General features: G+C 34.1%; 1 protein-coding gene across 1 annotated transcript; it reads left to right on the top strand.

The window, feature by feature from the left end:
* Positions 1 to 798: 798 nt before the first annotated feature.
* On the top strand, positions 799 to 9565 carry LOC140761522 (ribonucleoside-diphosphate reductase large subunit). The gene is made up of 17 exons (XM_073098883.1): positions 799 to 1493; positions 1581 to 1642; positions 1707 to 1794; positions 2130 to 2393; positions 2485 to 2725; positions 2802 to 2878; positions 5801 to 5971; positions 6053 to 6145; positions 6850 to 6999; positions 7085 to 7171; positions 7257 to 7421; positions 7516 to 7635; positions 8232 to 8434; positions 8519 to 8668; positions 8755 to 8902; positions 9005 to 9088; positions 9199 to 9565. Exons 1-17 carry the CDS (start codon positions 1266 to 1268, stop codon positions 9295 to 9297), a joined length of 2430 nt encoding a protein of 809 aa, XP_072954984.1. The 5' UTR covers positions 799 to 1265; the 3' UTR covers positions 9298 to 9565.
* Positions 9566 to 16590: the final 7025 nt, after the last annotated feature.

Raw genomic sequence — 16590 nt, 5'->3', positions numbered from 1 at the left:
TATTTCCCTCATATCTTCTGATCTACACCTCCAATCAACGTGATTCTAGTGGCGTTGGATCACTTACTTCAAAAGGAACAACTCATTAAAATCTCATATCTTTTGGATTGCTAGATTGCTTGCAGTTGTTCTTGAAAGTTTCATCTTAATTAAAACTAAGCTTATTGACCGTATCTCTTAAAGAAAGCCATCGTAACAGTGTTGGAGCGAGTTAGACTAGTTACATATTGGCTAGAGCTATCCATGGATCACAGGTTCACCCCATTTTTATGTATCACTTATACAAGCACAATCAGACCTAGTCAGGTTATAAGTGTTGATTTACTTAAGCCCATGGATGAGATCCATATTATGCAACAAGTTTGTGTCTTACCTCGATAATGATAATAACAAAGAGGGTGACTTGAGATGGAGATACTAGTCGAATGGCTTGGTAGACACTCATATGAGGTGATATAGGAGCTCAAGTTTGACATTGCATATTGCATCTCAAGACAGAAACATGGTGGACTGTTGTGGTTCAACTGGATTGAGCCTAGGCAGCCCACACACATTGGGCTCGGTGCCCAAGAGAGAGCCAGGAGTTTTCATTTTAGACTCTGATATTTATCTATTTGCTTTCTGCATCGTTTTGCTTATTAGTTGTTGCTTTACATTTTAGACCCTGGTCAAGTCATTTTCTCATACGACTTATGTGGACTAGAGTGTTAGTCTGACCTAAACCTGTAGGCTTGGCCGACCCGAGTTAGCAGATAGCCACTTATAAAACAATTGTGGTGCGCACCTAGTAAATTTCGATTTTTGAACTTGTCCCTCTCCTCCCTTCTTCGACCTAGCCTCTCCCTCCTTTCCTTCGGTCCAGGTGAGGCCGACCATTGCTGGTGGCCAAAATACCTTCCTCCTCGACGGTTCGTACCGTCTCGTCCCTGAGAAAACAACCCTCTTCTCCTCTTCTCTGTCGTGGGCAGAAAACCTACAGACCCTACGCACGCCACCACCTACGTCCACCTCCATCAGGCCTAGCTCGAGCACCACCAGCACCATTTGGCCTCCATACCTCCTATCCGCTCCGGTAGATCAACTCCTCCACCCCCAATCTACTACTCTCCCAAATTTCACCTGATTCCGACAGTCAGATCTATACTTAGCCTCCACCACCCTATCCGTGGATACTCTCGGCTTGCGCCACAAGCTCCCACCTCTTTTGCCCTCTACCTGCTCGACGAAATTTCCGCCGAAAGGTCGCTTCTTGATTCCTTGCGGAGATGTACGTGGTGAAACGAGATGGGCGGCAGGAGTCGGTTCACTTCGACAAGATCACGGCGAGGCTGAAGAAGTTGAGTTATGGGTTGAGCCAAGAACACTGCGACCCCGTGCTCGTGGCGCAGAAGGTGTGCGCCGGTGTCTACAAGGGCGTCACCACGAGCCAGCTTGATGAACTTGCGGCTGAGACTTCGGCCGCTTTGACCGCAAGCCACCCCGACTATGCTTCTGTATTCATCTCAATCTCTTCAAGCAAGAAGAATAATTGTCCTTTTTTTGTCTGGTAGACTTACTTTTTTTGTGTTTGGTTTTTGTAGCTTGCGGCAAGGATTGCTGTCTCGAATCTTCATAAGAACACAAAAAAATCTTTCTCTGAGACGTAAGTTTTTGTATATGGTTGTTTTAATTTTGGTTTTGATTTCAACGGATGCTAATGGGTGCAGGATTAAGGATATGTATAACCATTTTAATGAGAGATCTGGGCTGAAGGCCCCTTTGATAGCTGATGATGTTTATGAGATAATCATGAAGGTAAACATTTCTGGGGGGTTAAAAGGACGTCATTTTCTTGTTTGGTTATCGTTTAATTGGAAGATTGAAACAGTATCATCTTGTGCAGATTTATTTAGCTAGCCTTCACAATAAGCTGAAGTGATGTGTTATATTTATGTGTTGTTGAGATGGCCAGTAACTTGATACTGGTTCTCATTATATTTTGTTGTTAACTAAGGAAGACTTGCTTCTCAAATTTTATACATGATTCCATATGCTTCATATCATTTAACTGTAAATGCGAGATTTACCTTTTCTGAATCTAAGATGTTTAGTAATTCTGATGTAATTTGTTGTGATTATGAATGCTTCAGAATGCTTCTCGGCTGGACAGTGAGATAATTTATGATAGAGACTTTGATTATGACTATTTTGGTTTTAAGACTCTCGAGAGATCCTACCTCTTGAAGCTCTCTGGGAAGGTGGTAGAAAGGCCACAACACATGCTCATGAGAGTTGCGGTTGGAATCCACAAGGATGATATTGGATCTGTCATAAGAACATACCATTTGATGTCACAACGCTGGTTTACTCATGCTTCCCCTACACTGTTCAATGCTGGCACTCCGAGACCTCAAGTTCTGTTTCCTGTACTCATTTTCATTGTTTCACATATCTCAAAGATGTATATGAATCTATTTTCTTATTTGTCTTTGAATGGGATTGCAGTTGAGCAGCTGCTTCCTCATCTGTATGAAAGATGATAGCATTGAGGGAATCTATGACACTCTGAAGGAGTGTGCTGTCATAAGCAAATCTGCTGGAGGAATTGGTGTTTCAGTTCACAATATTCGTGCCACTGGAAGTTATATTCGTGGGACAAATGGAACTTCAAATGGTATTGTTCCTATGCTGCGGGTGTTCAACGATACTGCTCGTTATGTTGATCAAGGGGGTGGCAAGAGAAAGGGTAATTATGAGTATTATTTTTGTCTAGTGTATTTGATGGAATCCCAGAGCATTAACTTGCATCAGAATAACTTTAGGTGCATTTGCTGTGTATTTGGAGCCTTGGCATGCTGATATTTTTGAGTTCCTTGATCTCCGAAAGAACCATGGGAAGGTATAAACTCTGAAATCCATGGCTTTTTAAGTTAATAAGTTTCTCTTTGTCTGAAGATCTACTGTAATCAGATTCTTTTAATGTTTTCTCACAAAGAAGTCAGTTTCTTTTATATTAGTCAAGGTAAAATGTTGTTATTTAATTTCCTCATATTAAGGCTTCTTAAGTCACATGATTGTAAGCTAATACTGAAACTGTTCCAACAACTAGAGTATTTAGCTGAGAATTACACTCATTTGAAAATTTCCCTTGGCATTTTAGTTCCCTTCCCAGATTTAATGATTTTCTGTTATGGTTAAATGAGATAAAAATGGATGCTACATTGCTGCTGGATGGATATTGTTTTGATGATGTCCTTATCTTCAACAGTTCTGAGTAACTAGCATCACAAGCTTGTTTGTCAAAGAACAACTAGAATAAATGTGATATCATGGACTGCCATCATAGGAAAATTATTAACTTTAGTCAGAGTATTCTGATATTAATTGATTAGAAGCAAAGGACAAAGTAATTTGTTATGATCCGACTACATGGGTTAAGTCGAGTTAAGTTAGTTAGTTATCTTTATCTTATTGTTTTGAATTTCAAATAAATAGGATAATCCTCCGCATGTGGATCCGATCCGCTAGGACTCTACTCCTATAAATAGGAGTAGTCATTTGTTAATTAGAGGAGTTACAGAATAAAGATTAAGTTAAGTTATTTTATTATCTCTTTTTTATTTTTTACCATAACTATTTGATCGTCCTTACCTTTCTAGGAGTAGATCATAGCCGTAGAAATATTCTGACATTTCAAAACCTAGCTATTTTCCTCCTCCAGTAGCCTCTCTACTTTACGGCCTCCACTACTACCCTTGATTGTTCACCAATTTCCGACGATTGCCGCAACGTCGGATATTTACTGTTTTGCTCTATTTTACTTTACTCTACTATTGTATTAATATCTTTTCATCTAGATGTCGGATTCTCGTAAAACTAGATCCATTAGAACCCTAACTTTTGAGATTACCTCTATAATTTTCACAATTTTTTTATATCCAGATCGATCCAGATTTGTATTGTAACATAATATAATTGAAACTTAATGGCGCTAAGAAAATCATTGGTAGGTCAATAATTTTCTTTTCCTTGTTTTCTCCATCTATATGAAGGTGGATTTACAAGGAACAAAAGTTTGAGTTTTTCATCTCCACTCTATCTTGAAGCTTTGCAAAATTTAAATGTATGGATTATTTTAGCCCAAACCAATAAAAGAATCAAACCTTAGTTTAAATTCATTACTGGATGCTCTTTATAAGTTCAAAATATGGAATACCTTATCCTAAATTGGTGACAAAATATTGTTGTTCCACAATAAACCAATAATGGCTATCTATTGACCTAATAGATTGAAGCTAGAATTGGATTAGATTTTGAATTGACTACATTGGTGAAATTTTGTCAACTTACAGTGGCTTGATAAAATAGGTTTTGCAGCATAATTGGTTCGAAAGGTGGTCATATAGTAGGTTGGAATAGGATATGCCTTGCCCTCTTTTATTGTTGACCAAAAGTTTGTATAGGAAGCATTAATGGAGGTGACAAAAACTTACAGCACATTTCTTGGAAATCAGTCATTGACATGTTTTCTTGAATAGGAGATATCATATGGCTTATCTATGATTCTATAACTTTGGCAATGATTTGGGTGCTTTATGATAACCTGAAGTACACCAAATCAATTCTCTGTTTGGTTTGAATCTAAATACGGATTGTGATTAGTTGGCCTAAGAAACTCTTTGTCATGGTTTAGATAGCTTGAACTAAGCTAAGAAAATGTGACGTTTGGTTGTGAATTATGCTAAGAGTTTAATTATTACTTTTTATGTGATATGAAAAAGTAAAAATACGTTGGTTTTGAAGGGAACTAGATGATATATAAAATTAATAGACCAAAATACTTTTTAACTTTGATGATATTAGACGAAAATAATAATATTAAATGAAACCAATTAGTTGAAGTTTAAAAATATATGAAAATTTTTGTACTTTTTTACAATAAAAAGCCTTTTATTGTAGGCTTGCGGGTTTACATACTTGTAAGCCCACAAGTGCCTTGGATTTGCAGGCTTACAAGTGTTTACCTTTTCTTTCCTCTCCTACTAAGGTTGCAGGCTTGTAAGTTCGTTGTTGTCTTACAATCTCGCAACCATAGTATATAGAACATCATTATTATTTTTTTAAAGGGCGCACCTATAAGTTCACTTTTGGCTTACAAACCCTCATGTAATGCTACATTATTTTTTTTTATTTTTTTAAAAGTTTGTATTACTGTAAATTTTATTAAAAAACTAAATTAAGTTATTGTGGGCTAAATTTTATTAAAAAACTAAATTAAGTTATTGTGGGCTTCCAACTGCTTGCATACTTAAAAGCTCACAAGCTCCTAATGACCTTATAAGTCATTGTAGACTTAAAAATAAGGACATCGTTATTACTCTGATATCACATTTATATTTTACAAATTTAATAATGATATTTTGGTAGTATGTTAGTAACAAAATCTATTTTATTGAAAAATTAAACTTGTATTTTTTCTTTCCTTCGTTATCCTTGAATTTGGTTGGGAAAAAGTAGTGTTTGATTACTGAACGTGACTTGGGGTTTTTAACCAAGTTTAAAGTCTAACTTTGAACTCAAACCAAGTGCCACCTTAACAACTATAGTTATTTCTCAATTGTGATTGTGGCATTTTGCAAATCTTTATACTTTAGGCTCTTTAATAGTAGTGGTTGATGTTGTTTTCTTTCATCAATCTTCTTCTCCATTTGTTTTTATTGCTTTTTATACTTAAATGGAATATCATATTTGGTTAATAGTGTAATTTATGTTATTCTATCTTTAACCTCGTAGTGTGAATAGTTAATTTAGTAATTTACAGGAAGAACACCGTGCACGAGATCTCTTTTTTGCACTTTGGGTTCCTGATCTTTTCATGGAGAGGGTCCAGAGCAATGGACAATGGTCATTGTTTTGCCCCAATGAAGCTCCAGGTCTGTCTGACTGCTGGGGTGATGAGTTTGAAATTCTGTACAACAAATATGAAAGAGAGGTAATCCTTCTACTCAGATTTAAAATTTCATGCAACTTATATTTGAATTGACTCTCCTGATACTATCTGCACATATTCTAGGGCAAGGCAAAGAAAGTTGTTGCTGCACAGAACCTCTGGTTTGAAATTCTGAAGTCTCAGATAGAAACTGGAACTCCATATATGCTTTTCAAGGTACTCTACTGAGTATCAGAATCCTTCATTTCTTTTTCTGTAGAAAGGGAAATAACTTGTAGTTGCAAATTTCATCTTGCTCCATTGAAGCTGGCATCATATTACACTAATATCAATAAAATGGATTGTTTACATAATTGCCATTGAAAACTTTCAATATATCATAATTGCCAAATTATTCTTTAAAAATATCAAACTTGCCACTAAAATCTTTAGACTTTCAGAATTGCTATTATGGTTTATTTTTAATAGAATATTCCTTACAGATTATTATAGTAAACACAAATAAAGGATTAAAATACCCTCTTTTTTAAAGTTTAGAATGTAGAATATTTATCAACAATTTTTTTATCTAGCATAAAAGAAGACATTTTTTGTTGTACTATGGTATTGGGTATAGTATTTGATATCTTTAAATAATTTATGTAAGGGCAAACAAAGTCTTTTTTGAATCTAAGTTATGTTTTAATCATAATTAGTTAGATTTAACTAATGGAATGACATTTTTGAAGAACACAATAATTTTGGTGGCAATTATGATATTTTGAATAATGTAGTAGCAACGTGTTTTGAAAGTGTTCAGTGGTAATTATGTAAAAATTCCCTAATAAAATATGTTCCTCTATGGCTAGTGTTCCACACATGAAATTTTTTTAATCAATGGAAATGTGAGTTGGTATCTATAAACTTGTTCTTTTCTGTAGGATACTTGCAATAGGAAGAGCAACCAGCAAAATCTGGGCACAATCAAGTCTTCTAACTTATGTACTGAGATAATTGAGTTCACAAGTCCAACTGAAACTGCTGTCTGCAATTTGGCATCCATTGCTTTGCCACGTTTTGTAAGAGAGAAGGTATATCTTGCAGATCTTATTAATTCCTGTTGGTAAATTCCCATCTCAAGCTATTTATGCATAATCCATTCTTTTTTTCTTTCAGGGAGTTCCTATAGAGTCTCACCCATCTAAACTAGTTGGCAGCAGTGGATCAAAGAACAGATACTTTGATTTTGATAAGCTAGCTGAGGTTTGTTATGATCTTCTTATGTCAACGTGAGGGCATCCTAAGCACTCTTGACTGTGTTTCACTTATATTTTGTCTATTGTAACAGGTTACCTCAATTATCACATCAAACCTCAATAAAATTATTGATGTTAATTATTACCCTGTTGAAACTGCAAAAAGGTCAAATCTACGGCATAGACCAATAGGAATAGGAGTTCAGGGTTTAGCAGATACTTTCATCTTGCTTGGCATGCCATTTGATTCACCAGAGGTATTTCGTTCTGACTATTAAGGGCTTTAGGATATGTTATCCATCAATTCTTGATGTTGTCAGCTAATATCTTGTAAATTTATCTCCTATGCAGGCTCAACAGCTGAATAAGGATATATTTGAGACTATCTACTACCATGCCTTGAAATCTTCTGCTGAGATTGCTGCAAAGGAAGGCCCATATGAGACCTACAAAGGGAGTCCTGTCAGCAAGGTATGTGTTTGAAAGGCTTGCTCATCTAGAATATTTCGGTTTGTCATTTTTTCTAGCTAGCTATGTTAGTATATGTCTTTATGATAGAAATAATTTTTTTATATTATCCTTGGTAAATGTTGATTGATACAATTATTTCTGGTAATAAACAATATAGAATACACAATCAAACATATCCTTGGAAACAAACTAAGCTACATAAGTTCAAATAGATTCTTGAGAAAATTATATTAGAATTATTCATATTGTACACATCTTTTCTCCAAACATGTTCCAAATAGCTTACATAAGTTCATGACTTGTATTTCTGTAAGGCAGAGTAGGCCTTGTAAATTGTTTGTCGAAGGATATTGATTTCTTTCATTGTTATTGGAGATCTGGACATGTTATGAAAGATTGAAAGATAATCTTCATGCAAAATGATGCTATATAACTTGCACAATGATGCGATGTGACTGAAAATTTAAAGTTCTAAAATGGTAGCAGAAGAATACATGGGGGTTTCTCTTTTTTCTAGCTTGTGCATGCAATAGTACGAAAAAGTTGTGATGATATAATTCTTTCATGGCTCAAGTTTTAATCCTCTGCTTGTACAGGGGATTCTTCAACCTGACATGTGGAATGTAACTCCATCAGACAAATGGGATTGGCGAACTCTGAGGGAAATGATTTCCAAGAATGGACTGAGGAATTCCCTGCTTGTTGCTCCCATGCCGACTGCTTCAACTAGTCAGATTCTTGGCAATAATGAGTGCTTTGAGCCCTACACATCCAACATCTACAGTCGCAGAGTGCTGAGGTTTACATATATGCTGTGAATGATATTACATAACACCTTTGAAAGCATTCATATGCTAATATTTATATCATCTCTTAATATCAGTGGAGAGTTCGTTGTAGTGAATAAGCATCTCCTGCATGACTTGACTGAGATGGGTCTTTGGAATCCAGCACTTAAGAACCAGATAATTTATGAAGATGGCTCTGTTCAAAAGATTCCTGAAATATCAGAAAATTTGAAAGCTATTTACAGGTAAGCATATAAATATGGTACCAGCTAATTTGGAGCTATCTTCTTCTGTATTATGTATGCATAGAATCCTTATAATATTTTGTCAGGACGGTGTGGGAGATCAAGCAAAGAACGCTTGTTGACATGGCTATCGATCGTGGGTGCTACATTGATCAGAGTCAAAGCCTGAATATTCACATGGATCAACCCAACTTTGGAAAACTTACATCCCTGCACTTCTATGCCTGGTCCAAGGTGGTTTTGCTTTACCCTTTTAAACCATCATCTTGTGTTGTTACATTTCTTTTCTTTAAATTATGACATTTATGAAGTTGTGAGTTTTCTTCTTTACTAAAGGGTCTTAAAACTGGGATGTATTATCTTCGGACGCGTGCTGCTGCTGATGCGATCAAGTTTACTGTGGACACGTCGCTTCTCAAGGTGATTCTCTTGCATATTTTGACTACTTTTTCTTGCATTATTCTGCATTTCATATTAATTATGTCGTTCTTTTGGCATATAATGATCTAAAACATATGGAGGAATCACAGGACAAGGAGCCAGTGGAGGAAGAGGATGTTGAAGCCAAAATGGCCCAAGTTGTTTGTTCCTTGAACAACCGAGAAGAGTGCATTGCATGTGGAAGTTAGACCATCTACTTTAATGCATGTCTCAGCTCTACTAACTAAATCTTTCGGTGTTGCCAGCTTTCTTCTAAACTCTTGTTGGATGGAAGTGGGAATTAGGAGTTCAGATATTTATCAAGCATATGCTGCTCAGTAACTGCATCAATGCTTTTTGATAAGCATATTGCATAGTTCTCTTGTATGAAAAATTTAAGGATTCCTTTCTTTCCTTGTAAAATATGCTTGGACTAATGTAAAGCTATTTGAAAGTTGCTGGCTTTTGTTTACTTTATTTCTTTGTACGCAATGTGAGTATCTTATTAGGGTTGTTTGCACTGTAAATTTACTTAGTTTTCAATTTGGCGAGCTAGGGTTTATTTCGGTTTTCCTTGCACTTGAGATTTTTGTTTTTTTTTTAAATTTTACCCTTTTTGTCATTTAGTGCATTATTAAATATTGATAGGATATTACAAGAGAGAGAAATGACTCTGCACTTAATTGTTTTTTTTATCATCTTCTACTTCATATGCAGTTGTTAATTTTTCTTTTGTTGTTGTTAAATATAAAATTATGAATTACAGTTAAGATTTTGTACTTAAATGCAAAATTTTGTATTTAAACATAGAATTTAAGTTATTTATAGTTTTGAAAAAATATTCAAAAGATAATTATTTGATATCCAAAAATTATGAAACTAATTGTATTAAATTGGTAACACCATGATCTATAATTTTTGTATTTTAAGTTTCTTTAAATTATGAATCTATTTAGACAAAACGAATAATTATTAGTTTAAATGTAAAATTATGACGTTTAAAAATTATGAAACTAATTAAATAAAATTGGTGACATCATAATTTATAATTTTTGTACTTAGAGTTTCTTCAGATTATAAATCTATCAATCGAAATGAATAATTTTTAGTTTAATTATGAAATTCTATGTTTAAGTATGAAATTTTATGTTACAATTTATATAGAAATAAATAATAATTAAATCGTGATTGTAGAGACTTGAATAAAAAAATGAATAATTAATTAATGGAAAAAGAAGAAATGATTAATTAATGGGAGAAGAAACAATAACAGAAAAGAAGAAGTAGAATAAGAAGAATAAAATATATTAACAACTTTCGTAAATATAAGGAATGGAAAATATCATTCTATCACATCAAAGTATATGAGGGGAGCTATAATCCTTCATATGTGACTTTCTTATATATATGGCAAGTAAAGTAGCCACAACATTCTCTTTATATAGCTCCCATATCATTTGTATTATAGTAAAATAATTAGTGAAAATTAAAAGTTGTTTACTTTCTATTATTAACTATCAACTACTTAATCATCTCTCTATTGATCTAGTAGATCTCTAAAGTATCGTAATACATATGGCATCGGATTATGCTCAAAAGTCAAGCGACACTACCATTTTGCACCAAGTGGATCTACAGGTGAGGGTGTACAGGTGAGGGTGATACTACAGGTGGTCGGTAACCTTGGCCTCATGCTACTCAATATGATCACTAACTGCTATGATAGGAGGTGGGGAGCTTCTTCGGTAGTCCAACATATTGGCGTTCCCATGCCCAAACTTAATTTACCAATATATATATATATATATATATATATATATATATATATATATATATATATATAACAGACAAAACAAATAGAAGTAGATTATACATGTAACAAGACAAAGGGGCTAGCTATCTTTAATGCACCGAGCTTAGAAGCTTGACATAATTCTCAATAAAGTACTACTAATGTTGCACTGCCCTAGCTAACGGTGCTAGTGTATTATAATTCCCGTAGGAAAGGTAAATAAATTAATTAGACCGTAGCTCTTAACTTGTCAACCAAACTGTAGTTCCCAAAAGTGATAAAATATAGGCCTAAGCATAACTCTATACAGTTTGATCATTAGCATCTACGGGTAGCATTGCAAATGTGTCACGCAACTATTGCATCTAGATTAATGAACCTTGCATAGCAGCTTGAGGTGGCATAACTCCTGAAAGCTCTAGACACAATTCTGCCCATCTATAATCTATGCTACTAGTGACAGCTAGACCATGGACACACAAACCTATAAATATCGCCACATCTTGTAAAGTCATAGTAGCCTCCCGGATTGCGAGATGAAATGTGTCTCTTGTCTCCAACGTTGAACTAGAGTTGTAATCGTGCTTAGTCAATATTAATCTCTACTACTCTATAGGCAAAATAAAATTATCTTTGAACAAGAAGACGAAGAACTCGTGAATATGGTATCCACTGTCTCAAAGTTTATGTAAAACGATGTTGACAAGTGAGTCTACTCAGATCTTATAATTTGCAAAAATATAAATAAGTTATATGAACCACTTAGAAAATGTCATGTGAATCATCTATAACAAGGTTTTTAACCAATAAAAAATGGTAAGTAAAGAGATAGTAAATAAAGATAGCTCAAAACAGATGGTAAGTAAAGGTTTGTATTCCGTTTTCATTTAAGTCCTAAGAGAATGGAAAAGATGGTTAGTAAAGATAGCTTTTATCTCGCCTATCGAATAGCCTCATATCTATATTGTTTCAGCAATATTAAGACAGACCCATCTATAATAGGGCTTGGATTCTTATATACAACCATATCCTCACAACTGCAAGAAATTACATTCATAAGTATGCTAAAGGTCATGATATAAAAAAAGTAACATAACACATAAGATAATAAACATGCTAAACATTTAAGAAAGTGCAAACTTATTACATTTAATAGCAATGTTTGTGTTTAACTCTTTATATGTAACATGACAAATTTGTCGATTATGGTCTTGTTGTTTGCAATGCCCATATATGATTGCTTGGCGCCTTTCCTTTTCATTCATCTCATTATAAATTCTTGTTGATTTTGGCTGGCTTTACTAATTCGTTTCATTAATGGATTAGATAACAAGGTTGGATCATCATACTTGGGCTAATAACCTTGATCGCTAAGTGGTGTAAACTTAGGTCTCCATTTGTTCATATATGCTTCAATTGTGTATATCTTATCAACAAATTGCATCCAGTCAAGCTGAATGGACTTGCAAGCGGGAAGTACATGCATGCAAGGATATCAATATTGTTGCCAATTTCCACAAGTGTAGGTGTTATTGTTCAGATTAATTGTTTGACCATGCTCATCTCTTTCTGTATTTTACAAAGAACGTGTAGTGGTAACACCAAAAATACCTTGACGATGATGAAATCCCCGAACAGTATATAAGTTTGCTATCTCAAGATCTGCAATCATAGTAGTTGTGATGTTAGGCGCGAACTGTTGGTTGATTCTTAAATAATCTTCTCTTTATTTGCAGCTCGCATAGAAATAGTAGATTGAGCAATAAAATGTTACTTCCGCCAAATCTATTATGATAAGAATCGAGCATTAAATAATATATTATTAACCACTCAGATAAATTAGTAGTCATAAGTTCGGAACGATGTCTACCTTCGTGAGCTAGAGCCCACTTTTCAACTGGGATGTCATTAAGTCATTTTATTGCATCTAAATGTAACTGCTCAATTTGTGACATCTGAAAGTCAAACTTTTGGACTTGATTTTTCATAGTAGTTTGATAAACAAAATTCTTTAAAGTAGTATTGTGAAAGTGTTTATTAAAATTGTTAACCATATAGCGCAAACAAATGCCGTGATAAGCTATTGGCTTCTTCCAATTGAATAGATGTGATAAGCCAGTTGCTAATATCCTAGCATGCTGTTCTGAAATCAAATAAATTTCTTATCTTTAATGCACAATAAGATGACGCAAACATGCAAGAAATCAATCCCAACTCGACGCATTCTCGCCCTCTATAATAGCAAATGGAAGAGGAAATATCGAATCATTTCCATTAGTGCCTGTAACAATAATTAAGATACCTTCATATTTACCATATAGATGTATACCATCAATACTTATTACAGGCCTACAATGTTTGAATATATGAATTGAAGCTCCAAATGACTAAAAAACATGCTTAAACATCTCCGAATTTGGGTCATCCAATCTAGCTTTATCCCACTGAACCACTCTATCAGGATTTTTGCATTTCACTTCCATCATATATGAAAACAATAGCTTATATGATTCTACTCAACCACAAATAGGTTTGTCATGACTTTTTATTTTGCTCTCCAAGCCTTTAAGTATGAAATCAGATAATAATAAGTGTAACGCCTCCACTCGGTATGGGCAAATGCACGCTCATGCGCCCATGCGACACGTGACAGGTCAGGCGAGGTCCCTCATGTATAGATAAACTCTATGCCCAGATAATCATGACATCATCAAATAAAATTTGCTAACATATCCATTCACAAATCATAAATGCATATCTAAATCCATAATAACTAAACTAGACCACTACATAATCTAGCAAGGCCCACACAAGCCATGATAAGCCATCAAGATACAATTTATAACCATTGACACTTGAGTATAATATACTTCGACCTGTATTATGTAAATTACTTATTTGATACAATAAAGTACAAATATAACAAACGACGATACAACTCAATTTCTATACAAATTATCATCTATATCGTCTCGCACCTATACCTCACCTCATCATTCTAAAAATATCTTCTCAGGATAACTCAAGTCGCTATTACGCATCTTATATATAAAGGGGTTAGAAAAGAAATAAACAAAGTCATGAGCAAAAGGCTTAATGAGTAGACCTTACCCTGAATCAATGTGTCAAACAAAGAGTAAATTATATATTAGATAATATGAATCACATAGGAGCATTATTTAATGAATGAGAATATGAATGTATCCTCATTAATATATAAATAAAATATAGGTATCATCTCATAACTGATCAAAATATACAACTCTCGAGAATGTATAAATAATCTCCATATCATACCATCATCATAACTCTCTCTCAAATATAACACATATGATGCATGCCGACCATAATCATGCCATGATATCAAATATAACAATATATGATACATATTTATTACTTGATAATTAAGTATATTAGATGATAATAAAATCATATGCATTTCTCAACATTTTAGTCATCAAAGTCATCTCCCGAATGTCATCATCATATTAGACCACTTTGCACATTCAACATTCGGTACCCGATCTTAACATCATGGCCGAAGGCTCAAAACATACTTTGCCATCCATAAAGAGTATCTCAATTAGAAGTATACCCTACCATCCGCTAAGGGTATCAATATCCATCCAGACCGGGCACCCTTCTAATTGATAAAAATACATGAGGATAACTTGCCACATATGCCCTAGCGAATGGTACGTGTCCAAATGTCTGCTGTGCACACAGACTAATGACCTTGGACATAAGGCCATAGGATCGCGACTATATCGAGCGATCAATCATCCACCAAGCATGTTCTAACTCTCGTGCCCATTCGGGTATCCTCATACTTTCTACCATCTATTCTATTAATTAGATTTTATACTTTCCTTCTAAATGACAAATGATATACATTTTATCTAGTACTATAACAAGTTATGCATATTAAAAATTAATGTGGAAAAGGAGTCAAAAGAGATATATTGCGATGAAATCTCGAATCATACATATGTCGCATGTATACTCATTTTAGTCTATCACATGCATACTCATGCTAAGGATCATCTCGACATAAAGCCATAACAATATAGTCATCTCCAATCATCTCTATATATCACTAGCATACTCATATCTAAAATCAGCATAATCGAATGAATGATAAAATATGCTCGAGTAAAATCATCTCAAAATAAGATCATATAAATATATTGGAGGCCAAAATATGCATATACATAAATATATAATATATCTTAATTTGATAAAGGCGTCTAGGGGACCAGACTACTCACTATCTAATCAGAAGACCCAACACACGTATCCCTCACGTCCATCAATCGACCATAACTTATTGTTAGTAAGGTCCCCGGGGTCTCAAATAAGGGATTCTGAAAATATTTATGTAACAAATAATTAGTCGTTTATCTAATTGAAATCAGTTCATGTAAAAATATGATGATTTATTAGGTTTCAAATTTTCTACTTATCTTTATAACTAGTTAGATTTATAATTATAAATAAAAATATAAATATAGATAAAAACCTAATTATAGTTAAGTTGTGGTTCTCACTCTATCTTGAGTAATTAGGGACTATGTAGTCTTTACTTTATAAAAATAATAAATAAATAAGCCCCGGTATTTTATTTGTTACAAAATAATAATATATAATAAATTACTAGAATTACTTAAAATGTATATCATAAGAATATTAGAATATAAATCTAATAATTATATTTTACAAATCTATCTATTAATCTAATAGAAATATAAATAAATAAATAAACGTATTTCCTATATCTGTGTAATAGTTTATAACCTAATTAATCATTAAATATACTAATTATAATTAATAATAATCATATTGAAGAATATATATCATTATTAAAATAATTAATATCTAAATAATCTATATGCATTAATTAAGAAAAGAAATACCTAAATAAATAATATAAATAAAATAAAACAAAATAAAAAAGAATACTGCCACCATTGTCGGCCCAGCACTATTGCAAAAGGAGAAGGAGAAGAAACTGAGGAAGAAAAAGAAAAAGAAAGGAAGAAGAAGAAGAGAAGAGATAGAGGAGGGGAAGGAGGAGAGCCGGGTTGGCGGGGAGGGGCTTGGCCACTATTGGCTAGCCAGCGGCCGGCTCTCGTCGGTGGCTCTGTTCCGACAAAAGAGAGAGAGAGAGAGAGAGAGAGAGAGAGAGAGAGAGAGAGAGAGAGAGAGAGAGAGAGAGAGAGAGAAGAGGGGGACGGAAGAGGCTCACCAACGTCAATGGAGGTGGCAGCGGCAGTAGGCCGCGGTGTAAGGAACGAGAGAGAGAGAGAGAGAGAGAGAGAGAGAGAGAGAGAGAGAGAGAGAGAGAGAGAGAGAGTTTGATGGAGAGGAGAAAATGATATATATAAAGAGAGAGATTTAAAGAGACCAAGCTTGTAGCTAGGGCGCATGGTGTGCCATGCACTATAATTTTCTTTTTAAGATAGGTTGTTACAATAAGTATGAATAATCTCTTATTGGAGACTAACCATTTTTGTACTTATATTCTTTCTCATATAATCTGTAAGTTCATGCGCCGCAAATCTGATATCTAATTGATAATTATCCGCATTTAGTGATGGGTTGAGACAACTATGAGGACCAATATATTTTGTTATTTCCCATATCTCATAGTAATTGCGAATATATGCTTGTACTCTCCATTGACAAATATCATCTTGTTTACACTTTATAT

Source organism: Typha angustifolia, chromosome 6 (assembly GCF_048772165.1).
Source record: "Typha angustifolia cultivar Huaian chromosome 6, ASM4877216v1, whole genome shotgun sequence".
In the NCBI taxonomy this organism is placed as follows: domain Eukaryota; kingdom Viridiplantae; phylum Streptophyta; class Magnoliopsida; order Poales; family Typhaceae; genus Typha; species Typha angustifolia.
Note: the sequence above shows the minus strand (reverse complement) of the source record. Positions and strands in the feature narration are given on the sequence as shown.